This window comes from Pseudophryne corroboree, chromosome 1 (assembly GCF_028390025.1).
Source record: "Pseudophryne corroboree isolate aPseCor3 chromosome 1, aPseCor3.hap2, whole genome shotgun sequence".
In the NCBI taxonomy this organism is placed as follows: Eukaryota; Metazoa; Chordata; class Amphibia; order Anura; family Myobatrachidae; genus Pseudophryne; species Pseudophryne corroboree.
Window position 1 is genome coordinate 1,057,000,370 of NC_086444.1, and position 12,124 is coordinate 1,057,012,493.

Here is a 12,124-nt window from a genome sequence, read left to right on the forward strand (position 1 = left end):
TAAAAAAAAAAAAAACGGACACCCGACCAAACGGACTGAAAGGGGTCCCATGCTTACACATGGGACCCCTATCCCCGAATGCTGAGACCGCTCCGTGACAGCTGTCACAGAAAGGTCCCTTCAGCCAATCAGGAAGCGCTACTTCGTGGCGCTCACCTGATTGGCTGTGCGCTGTCTGAGCTGTCAGACAGCGCATCGCAAAGCCTCTCCATTATGTTCAATGGTGGGAACTTTGCCGTCTGCAGGGGTTACCCGCGGTCAGCCGCTGACCGGCGGGTGACCCCACCGCTAGCCGCAAAGTTCCCACCATTGAATATAATGGAGGGCGCTGTGCGATGTGCTGTCTGAGTTCAGACAGCGCACAGCCAATCAGGTGAGCGCCACGAAGTAGCGCTTCCTGATTGGCTGAAGGTACCTTTCTGTGACAGCTGTCACGGAGCGGTCTCCGCATTCGGGGAAAGGGGTCCCATGTGTAAGCATGGGACCCCTTTCAGTCCGTTTGGTCGGGTGTCCGTTTTTTTTTTTTTTTACAAGTCCGTGGATTTATCTCTTGACCCTGGTTGAGGTGAGTATATTTATCTTTTCTTTTCAGGTATCCGTGGATTCTACTTGGAGAAGAGGACCGATGTCTGCGTGTGAACATAGGTAAGTATGTGTGTGTCGACGTATGAAATAAAGTTTTACTATCAAGGTGTCTGTCTCCTGTTTTTATTTGGGTATTTTTTCCCCAGTAGAACTACAGGTACCAGCGGGCCCGTTTTTCTCCCGCATGCTGGTACTTGTGGTTCTCCAAGTACCAGCTTGCGGGGGAGGCTTGCTGGGACTTGTAGTTCTTCTGGGAAAAACAATATTCTCTAATTCTACCAAGGCTATCAGCCTCCCATCCGCAGCCCTTGGATGGGGGGGACAGCCTCGGGCTTCACCCCTGGCCCTTGGGTGGCTGGGGGGGGGGGACCCCTTGATTGAAGGGGTCCCCACTCCCCCAGGGTACCCCGGCCAGGGGTGACTAGTTGGATATTTAATGCCACGGCCGCAGGGCACTGTATAAAAGTGACCCCCGGCTGTGGCATTATCTGTCCAGCTAGTGGAGCCCGATGCTGGTGTGAAAAATACGGGGGACCCCTACTCGTTTTGTCCCCCGTATTTTTTGCACCAGCACCAGGCGCAGAGCCCGGTGCTGGTTTTAAAAATACGGGGGATCCTCTGTCAAATTTTCCCCCGCATTTTTAGAACCAGGACCAGCTCGAAGAGCCCGAGGCTGGTTATGCTTTGGAGGGGGGACCCCACGCCATTTTTTTCCGGGATTTTACCATTCGATCTATAAAAAAAAAAAAAAAAATATTATTTTTAAAAATATATAAATAATACTTGTGCCTCCAAAAAAGACAAACCAAGTACCTAATCCCTTCTAATATAAATAGATCTGATATTACCAAGAAAAAAAAACACAAAAAAAACATGTTTTAATTTTTTTTTATTGGTTTCACCCTCCAAAGTGTGGCGGATTGAAAATGACGAATTTGCTGTCTAAAAGCACTGTTGTCGAATTTCCAAACTTGAATTGAATACACTTTGGTCGAATTGCAGAAAAGTCGAATTTCAAAAAGTCGAATTTTGAAAGTACGTTTTTTTGACGGAAAGTACTGAATTGCATTGACAAATTTTTTTTTTTGTCGAAATTGTCCCGAAATTCGACAATTTCGGGAATTCGACCGCAATTGCATATACCCCTTTATGTTCAACCTATGACTTTAGAACCATTTCTTTGCAACAAAAATACCAATCCTAAGTACAAAATAAACTTTGTACGGACAGATGCAAACTTTGAAGAAAAAGTACTGCACAGTAATCTTGTGCCATATGCTGCAAAAGATGTAGGTAAATAAGAACACATCTGTATGTACTGTAGGCAATACATTGCTGTGATTAGCATGGGCTGGGACAGGGCTACAGGATTTTGCATGCTGTAGAATGGATTTCCCTCTGTTTTTTGTCTCTAGGTGTGAATTGGCTGAGGCAACCATTTATAATAGGCAGTTAGGCATCTCATGTCGGATTGTTGAGCGCTGCAGCGCTTCTTGTTGAGATGAAAGGGAGGCTTTTGCTCTTCCTCTAATCTGGTTCTAAGTTAAGCTTGTTACATAGAGACAATTCTACAAAACATTGTAAGGTGGCCATACATTAAGCCGAGGTATCACATGCGATACCTCGGCAACTCCCCGCTGGAGGCTTTATGGCTTACGATACATCATATGCGGTCATTTTGCATACAATGTTTCACATACTATCCCATTCACTGCTTCGGGATACGATGTATTCTTGGTGCAGCAGTGGCAATCTCCCGATCCAACGTGCACGGGACCGCTGATCAGAATCGGAAGTAAATGACACACAATTTGACACTTATCTCACGATTTTTCTCTATCGTCCTAGTGGATGCTGGGGTTCCTGAAAGGACCATGGGGAATAGCGGCTCCGCAGGAGACAGGGCACAAAAAGTAAAGCTTTAGGATCAGGTGGTGTGCACTGGCTCCTCCCCCTATGACCCTCCTCCAAGCCTCAGTTAGATTTTTGTGCCCGGCCGAGAAGGGTGCAATCTAGGTGGCTCTCCTAAAGAGCTGCTTAGAAAAGTTTAGTTTAGGTTTTTTATTTTACAGTGAGTCCTGCTGGCAACAGGATCACTGCAACGAGGGACTTAGGGGAGAAGAAGTGAACTCACCTGCGTGCAGGATGGATTGGCTTCTTTGGCTACTGGACATTAGCTCCAGAGGGACGATCACAGGTACAGCCTGGATGGTCACCGGAGCCTCGCCGCCGGCCCCCTTGCAGATGCTGAAACGAGAAGAGGTCCAGAATCGGCGGCAGAAGACTCCTCAGTCTTCTTAAGGTAGCGCACAGCACTGCAGCTGTGCGCCATTTCCTCTCAGCACACTTCACACGGCAGTCACTGAGGGTGCAGGGCGCTGGGAGGGGGGCGCCCTGGGAGGCAAATGAAAACCTTTTTTGGCTAAAAATACCTCACATATAGCCTCCGGGGGCTATATGGAGATATTTAACCCCTGCCAGAATCCATTAAAGAGCGGGAGACGAGCCCGCCGAAAAAGGGGCGGGGCCTATCTCCTCAGCACACAGCGCCATTTTCCCTCACAGAAAGGCTGGAGGGAAGGCTCCCAGGCTCTCCCCTGCACTGCACTACAGAAACAGGGTTAAAACAGAGAGGGGGGGCACTAATTTGGCGTTAGAAATATATAAAAGATGCTATAAGGGAAAACACTTATAGAAGGTTGTCCCTATATAATTATAGCGTTTTTGGTGTGTGCTGGCAAACTCTCCCTCTGTCTCTCCAAAGGGCTAGTGGGGCCTGTCCTCTATCAGAGCATTCCCTGTGTGTGTGCTGTGTGTCGGTACGTGTGTGTCGACATGTATGAGGACGATGTTGGTGAGGAGGCGGAGCAATTGCCTGTAATGGTGATGTCACTCTCTAGGGAGTCGACACCGGAATGGATGGCTTATTTAGGGAATTACGTGATAATGTCAACACGCTGCAAGGTCGGTTGACGACATGAGACGGCCGACAAACAATTAGTACCGGTCCAGACGTCTCAAAAACACCGTCAGGGGTTTTTAAAACGCCCGTTTACTTTAGTCGGTCGACACAGACACAGACACGGACACTGAATCCAGTGTCGACGGTGAATAAACAAACGTATTCCTTATTAGGGCCACACGTTAAGGGCAATGAAGGAGGTGTTACATATTTCTGATACTACAAGTACCACAAAAGAGGGTATTATGTGGGATGTGAAAAAACTACCGTAGTTTTTCCTGAATCAGATAAATTAAATGAAGTGTGTGATGATGCGTGGGTTCCCCCCGATAGAAAATTATGGGCGGTATACCCTTTCCCGCCAGAAGTTAGGGCGCGTTGGGAAACACTCCTTAGGGTGGATAAGGCGCTCACACGCTTATCAAAACAAGTGGCGGTACCGTCTATAGATAGGGCCGTCCTCAAGGAGCCAGCTGACAGGAGGCTGGAAAATATCATAAAAAGTATATACACACATACTGGTGTTATACTGCGACCAGCGATCGCCTCAGCCTGGATGTGCAGAGCTGGGGTGGCTTGGTCGGATTCCCTGACTAAAAATATTGATACCCTTGACAGGGACAGTATTTTATTGACTATAGAGCATTTAAAGGATGCATTTTCTATATATGCGAGATGCACAGAGGGATATTTGCACTCTGGCATCAAGAGTAAGTGCGATGTCCATATCTGCCAGAAGATGTTTATGGACACGACAGTGGTCAGGTGATGCAGATTCCAAACGGCACAAAGGTGTATTGCCGTATAAAAGGAGTTATTTGGGGTCGGTCCATCGGACCTGGTGGCCACGGCAACTGCTGGAAAATCCACCGTTTTTACCCTAAGTCACACATCTGCAGAAAAAGACACCGTCTTTTCAACCTCAGTCCTTTCGTCCCTATAAGAGTCATATCTGCCCAGGGATAGAGGAAAGGGAAGAAGACTGCAGCAGGCAGCCCATTCCCAGGAACAGAAGCGTTCCACCGCTTCTGCCAAGCCCTCAGCATGACGCTGGGACCGTACAGGACCCCTGGATCCTACAAGTAGTATCCCAGGGGTACAGATTGGAATGTCGAGACGTTTCCCCTTCGCAGGCTCCTGAAGTCTGGTTTACCAAGGTCTCCCTCCGACAAGGAGGCAGTATGGGAAACAATTCACAAGCTGTATTCCCAGCAGGTGATAATCAAATTACCCCTCCTACAACAAGAAAAGGGGTATTATTCCACACTATATTGTGGTACTGAAGCCAGAAGGCTAGGTGAGACCTATTCTAAATCTAAAAAAATTTGAACACTTACAAAGGTTCAAATCAAGATGGAGTCACTCAGAGCAGTGATAACGAACCAGGAAGAAGGGGACTATATAGTGTCCCGAGACATCAGGGATGCTTACCTCCATGTCCCAAAATTTGCCCTTCTCACTAAGGGTACCTCAGGTTCGTGGTACAGAACTGTCACTATCAGTTTCAGACGCTGCCGTTTGGATTGTCCACGGCACCCCGGGTCTTTACCAAGGTAATGGCCGAAATGATGATGATTCTTCGAAGAAAAGGCGTCTTAATTATCCCTTACTTGGACGATCTCCTGATAAGGGCAAAGTCCAGGGAACAGTTGGAGGTCGGAGTAGCACTATCTCGGATACTGCTACAACAGCACGGGTGGATTCTAAATATTCCAAAATCGCAGCTGATCCCGACGACAAGTCTGCTGTGCCTAGGGATGATTCTGGACACAGTCCAGAAAAAGGTGTTTCTCCCGGAAGAGAAAGCCAAGGAGTTATCCGAGCTAGTCAGGAACCTCCTAAAATCAGTGCATCATTGCACAAGGGTCCTGGTAAAAATGGTGACTTCCTACGAAGCAATTCCATTCGGCAGATTTCACGCAAGAATTTTTCAGTGGGATCTGCTGGGCAAATGGTCCGGATCGCATCTTCAGATGCATCAGCGGATAACCCTATATCCAAGGACAAGGGTGTCTCTCCTGTGGTGGTTACAGAGTGCTCATCTTCTAGAGGGCCGCAGATTCGGCATTCAGGATTGGATGCTGGTGACCACGGAGGCCAGCTCGAGAGGCTGGGGAGCAGTCACACAAGGAAAAAATTTCCAGGGAGTGTGATCAAGTCTGGAGACTTTTCTCCACATAAATATACTGGAGCTAAGGGTAAATTTATAATACTCTAAGCTTAGCAAGACCTCTGCTTCAAGGTCAGCCGGTATTGATCCAGTGGGAAAAAACATCACGGCAGTCGCCCACGTAAATAGACAGGGCGGCACAAGAAGCAGGAGGGCAATGGCAAAAACTGCAAGGACTTTTCGCTGGGCGGAAAATCATGTGATAGCACTGTCAGCAGTGTTTCATTCCGGGAATGGAAACTGGGAAGCAGACTTCCTCAGCAGGCACGGCCTCCACCCGGCAGAGTGGAAACTTCATCGGGAAGTTTTCCACATGATTGTAAACCGTTGGGAAATACCAAAGGTGGACATGATGGCGTCCCGTCTGAACAAAAAACGGGACAGGTATTGCGCCAGGTTAAGAGACCCTCAGGCAATAGCTGTGGACGTTCTGGTAACACCGTGGATGTACCAGTCGGTGTATGTGTTCCATCCTCTGCTTCTCATACCTAAGGTACTGAGAATTATAAGACGTAGAGGAGTAAGAACTATACTCACGGCTCCGGATTGGCCAAGAAGGACTTGGCACCCGGAAATTCAAGAGATGCTCACAGAGGACTTATGGCCTCTGCCGCTAAGAAGGGACTTGTTTCAGCAAGTACCATGTCTGTTCCAAGACTTACCGCAGCTGCGTTTTGACGGCATGGCGGTGGAACGCCGGATCCTAAGGGAAAAAGGCATTCCGGAAGAGGTCATTCCTACCCTGGTCAAAGCCAGAAAGGAGGTGACCGCACAACATTATCACCACATGTGGCAAAAATATGTTGCGTGGTGTGAGGCCAGAAAGGCCCCACGAAGAAATTTCAACTCGGTCGATTCCTGCATTTCCTGCAAACAGGAGTGTCTATGGGCCTCAAATTTGGGTCCATTAAGGTTCAAATTTCGGCCCTGTCGATTTTCTTCCAGAAAGAAGTGGCTTCAGTTCCTGAAGTCCAGAAGTTTGTCAAGGGAATATTGCATATACAACCCCCTTTTGTGCCTCCAGTGGCACTGTGGGATCTCAACGTAGTTCTGGGATTCCTCAAATCACATTGGTTTAAAACCAGTCAAATCTGTGGATTTGAAGCATCTCACATGAAAAGTGACCATGCTCTTGGCCCTGGCCTGGACCAGGCGAGTGTCAAATTGGTGGTTTTTTTCTCAAAAAAGCCCATATCTGTTTGTCCATTTGGACAGGGCAGAGCTGCGGACTCGTCCCCAGTTCTCTCCCTAAGGTGGTGTCAGTGTTTCACCTAAACCAGCTTATTTTGGTGCCTTGCGCCTACTAGGGACTTGGAGGACTCCAGGTTGCTAGATGTTGTCAGGGCCCTGTAAATATAGGTTCCAGGACGGCTGGAGTCAGGAAAACTGACTTGCTGTTATCCTGTATGCACCCAACAAACTGGGTGCTCTTGCTTCTAAGCAAACTATTGCTAGTTGGATGTGTAATGCAATTCAGCTTGCACATTCTGTGGCAGGCCTGCCACAGCCAAAATATGTAAATGCCCATTCCTCAAGGAAGGTGGGCTCATCTTGGGCGGCTGCCCGAGGGGTCTCGGCTTTACAACTTTGCCGAGCGGCTATTTAGTCAGGGGCAAACACGTTGGTAAAATCCTACAAATTTGATACCCTGGCTAAGGAGGACCTGGAGTTCTCTCATTCGGTGCTGCAGAGTCATCCGCACTCTCCCGCCCGTTTGGGAGCTTTGGTATTATCCCCATGGTCCTTTCAGGAACCCCAGCATCCACTAGGACGATAGAGAAAATAAGAATTTACTTACCGATAATTCTATTTCTCGGAGTCCGTAGTGGATGCTGGGCGCCCATCCCAAGTGCGGATTATCTGCAATACTTGTACATAGTTACAAACATCGGGTTATTATTGTTGTGAGCCATCTTTTCAGAGGCTCCGCTGTTATCATACTGTTAACTGGGTTCAGATCACAGGTTGTACAGTGTGATTGGTGTGGCTGGTATGAGTCTTACCCTGGAATCAAAATCCTTCCTTATTGTGTACGCTCGTCCGGGCACCGTATCCTAACTGAGGCTTGGAGGAGGGTCATAGGGGGAGGAGCCAGTGCACACCACCTGATCCTAAAGCTTTACTTTTTGTGCCCTGTCTCCTGCGGAGCCGCTATTCCCCATGGTCCTTTCAGGAACCCCAGCATCCACTACGGACTCCGAGAAATAGAATTATCGGTAAGTAAATTCTTATTATCAGCCCGATGGGTCGAAATTGTGTAGATAAGGGCCAAATCATTCTAGTGTATGGCCTTTATAAACGATAGTGATTGCATTATTTTCAGGACTGTTTTTAGCCAATGCGCTACAGACGGTATCCGGTCTCTAGGTCGACCACACTTAGGTTGACAGTCACTAGGTCGACCACTATTTGTCGTCATGCATTAGGTCGACATGTTCTAGGTTGACATGACAAAAGGTCGACATGAGTTTTTCACTTTTTAATTTCTTTTTAAACTTTTTCATACTTCATGATCCACGTGGATTACAATTGGGAACGGTGACTTGTGCCGAGCGCAGCGGTAGCAGAGCGAGGCACCTTGCCTGAAGCATAGCAAGCCATGTGAGGGGACACGGTGCTCTAATTGTGGTTCCTAATCACTCTACGGAGAAAACAACACTCTTTTAAACCTCATATAGACCTTTTTTTATGTTGACCTATTTTGTGTGTTGACTTAGTTACTGTCGACCAATAGTGGTCAACCTAGACACTGTCGACCTAAGTGTGGTTGACCCTATGAACCACACCCCTACAGACTTGGGTGAACAAAATGTAACTGCAAGTAGTCATTTTATTACTCTATAAGTCAGGGCTCGACAAATCTCATGGGCCAGGTTGCCATGGCCCCTAGAATTTGCTGCCTGGCTTCCAGATTATTGAGGAAGGGAGGAATCTGGTCCTCTTCAGCATCAGCGCTTTGTGGGCTTGCTTGTATTGTGGTGACCATTTCATGCACAGGAGTGCATGTGCCGAGTGTCCAGCCTGGCCTGTGCTGACTGTTGTGCCTGCCCATCTGCTGTCTCCATACTCCGGCTGCATAAAGCTCTCCAATAAGAGGGCCTATGCGTGGCCTGGTATTGCAGCTTTGGAGGGGACAGTGATGTTGCCACAGGGCGGGGTGGGTTGTTCACCCGGGTAAGTGGCAGCAGAGTGGTGGTTTGCCTGGGGTTAACCCTTAGTTATGTGGCTGTGTGGATTGGTTGCCCAGGGGGTTGTTGGCTGCTCATTAAATGTGGTTTTGGGGATACGTTGTTCGGGCAAGCTGCATGGCAGTGTGGCTGTGGAGAGCTGGTTTGCCTGGGGGGTACACCTTAGTTGTGTGGCCATGGGGGTTGTGGAGAGGCTGCTCAATAATGTGGGGGGGGGGGGAGGGGGGTTTCAGTTATGTTTTTGGGGGACAGTGGTCTGGCTCCTTCCCCTGTATCCTGGCTCTTGGATTTTAGAAAAATTTGTCAAGCCCTGCTATAAGTGCATTACCTTGCATTATAGGTGCACAAGACTGTCTGAGAAAGATGTCTATCTCTAAGCTTGCACAATGTAGAATTTTTATGGCATATGTTACTGAAAAGCGTCATTTTCTTTGTGAATGTATTTACAGGCTCAGCAGGAAACATCATCTTCGGAAAAATTAAAGCTTTCCCAAAAAATTACTGAGCTGGAAAGCTTGAACCACATGGCAAGTAATCCATTATTAATGTCCAAATGTAGGCAGGGCATGCAGTATCTTGTTGTTTCTTCAAAATGCTGTGTTAGCAAGGGTTCTCTTCACTTGGATGTAGTATGAGTTGCCAGCGACCAGCATACTGGTGCCGGGATCCCCGACCGCCGGCTTGCCAACAGTGGGGTGAACGCAAATGAGCCCCTTGCGGGCTTGCTGCGCTTGCCACGCTGCGGGCACTGTGGCTGCGCACGCCACGCTCTCTGTTCTCCCTCCAGGGGGGGTCGTGGACCGGACCCCCAAGAGGGAGAAAAGGTGTTGGTATGCCGGTTGTCGGGATTCCGGCGCCAGTATACTGTGCGCCGAGATCCCAACAACCAGTATACTGAATACCACCCCTTCACTCACATCCTATCAGTGTTCAGTGACAAACTGTTACTTCAGAGGGGGAATGTATGGTTGCAACCCAGCCCTATTTTGCAAAAACACCCATAACTTCATAGTAATATTTAGGTATTCTAAAATAAGCCAGATCGTTTCATTTTAGAAACTTCTGTCTAATCAGCATGATAGCATTCACGTGGCATTTATGAGGCTTCCACAATGACTGGTTATATTATATGGCTAATAGCCTAAAGTAAGCTGTTAATAGGTAAACATCAGCACTCTGATGTAGGGAATGTTTCTAGCTGGGTGAACTACCTAATAACAAAAGGGGAGGGGAGGGGGGGGGGGTGCGTAGGTGTATCCAGTCCTGATGCTGAAGTTGAACATGAAAAATCTTTGTTCTTCTGCTAAGGAAAAGCATTACTTGGGAGGAATGTTTGTATCGCCTGTTAATGTCTCACACAGGCTGCTACTGACCGTGCTTCTATATTGTGGTTTGATATTTAGCTTGAAAGAGAATGCAGTGAATTAAGATTGACTATTTCTGAGCTCAAGGAAAAAGTAACATCTCTAGAGAAAATCAGTCAATCACAGTCTGTTACTTTGGCCCAGACTCTGGACGATTCCTCACAGTATAAAGCCGATTTCAGTTCTTTAAGGTTGGTTTGCTCAAGCAATATATATATTCAATATTCGACTTTGTTGATATTTCTTCTTTACATGTGTGTATTTGTTGTATGAAATATTTTCTTCAACAATGTCCGTATTCAGCAAGTTGCTAATATTTGATTAAAATATTTTTGGGTACAAGCATTATACAGGTTGAGTATCCCTTATCCAAAATGCTTGGGACCAGAGGTATTTTGGATATGGGATTTTTCCGTATTTTGGAATAATTGCATACCATAATGAGATATCATGGTGATGGGACCTAAATCTAAGCACAGAATGCATTTGTGTTTTATATACACCTTATAAACACAGCCTGAAGTCAATTTTAGCCAATATTTCTCTGACGTCCTAGTGGATGCTGGGGACTCCGTAAGGACCATGGGGAATAGACGGCTCCGCAGGAGACTGGGCACATCTAAGAAAGATTTAGGACTATCTGGTGTGCACTGGCTCCTCCCCCTATGACCCTCCTCCAAGCCTCAGTTAGATTTCTGTGCCCGGCTGAGCTGGATGCACACTAGGGGCTCTCCTGAGCTCCTAGAAGAAAGTATAGTTTAGGTTTTTTATTTTCAGTGAGACCTGCTGGCAACAGGCTCACTGCAACGAGGGACTAAGGGGAGAAGAAGCGAACCTACCTAAGTGGTGGTAGCTTGGGCTTCTTAGGCTACTGGACACCATTAGCTCCAGAGGGATCGAACACAGGACCCGACCTCGTCGTCCGTTCCCGGAGCCGCGCCGCCGTCCCCCTTACAGAGCCAGAAACAAGAAGGTGGTCCGGAAAATCGGCGGCTGAAGACTTCTGTCTTCTCCAAGGTAGCGCACAGCACTGCAGCTGTGCGCCATTGCTCCTCATGCACACCACACACTGCGGTCACTGATGGGTGCAGGGCGCTGGGGGGGGGGGGGGCGCCCTGAGCAGCAATAATAACACCTTGGCTGGCAAAACTAACACCATATATAGCCCCAGAGGCTATATAGGTGTATATTAACCCCTGCCAGAAACGATAAAATAGCGGGAGAAAGCCTGCCGAAAAAGAAGGCGGAGCTAACTCCCTCAGCACACTGGCGCCATTATTCCCTCACAGCTTCGCTGGAAGGAAGCTCCCTGGCTCTCCCCTGCAGTCCTGCACTACAGAAAGGGTAAAAAAGAGAGGGGGGGCACAATTTAGGCGCAGTATATATATATTATAGGCAGCTATAGGGGAAAACACGCTGTATAGTGATATCCCTGTGTTTATATAGCGCCCTGGTGTGTGCTGGCATACTCTCCCTCTGTCTCCCCAAAGGGCTTTGTGGGGTCCTGTCCTCTGTAAGAGCATTCCCTGTGTGTCTGCTGTGTGTCGGTACTGCTGTGTCGACATGTATGATGAGGATAATGATGTGGAGGCGGAGCAAATGCCTGTGAATGTGATGTCACCCCCTGCGGGGTCGACACCAGTGTGGATGGACTTATGGAAGGAATTACGTGACAGTGTCAGCTCCTTACATAAAAGGTTTGACGACATAGGACAGCCGGCTACTCAGCTTGTGCCTGTCCAAGCGTCTCAAATGTCATCAGGGGCTATAAAACGCCCGCTACCTCAGATGACAGATACAGATGTCGACACGGATACAGACTCCAGTGTCGACGATGATGAGACGAGTGTACCCT

The 12,124-nt window shown here is 47.9% G+C and overlaps 1 protein-coding gene across 2 annotated transcripts in view; it reads left to right on the forward strand.

Annotated features, from left to right (window-relative positions):
• The window catches only part of CEP135 (centrosomal protein 135), a 392,705-nt gene that overhangs the window by 242,147 nt on the left and 138,434 nt on the right, over window positions 1-12,124 (forward strand). For both annotated transcript variants that reach the window (XM_063920894.1, XM_063920895.1), the window contains exons 14-15: window positions 9,355-9,432; window positions 10,309-10,460. In XM_063920894.1, the coding sequence (XP_063776964.1) occupies window positions 9,355-9,432; window positions 10,309-10,460 (230 nt within the window). The remainder of the gene's footprint in view (window positions 1-9,354; window positions 9,433-10,308; window positions 10,461-12,124) is intronic.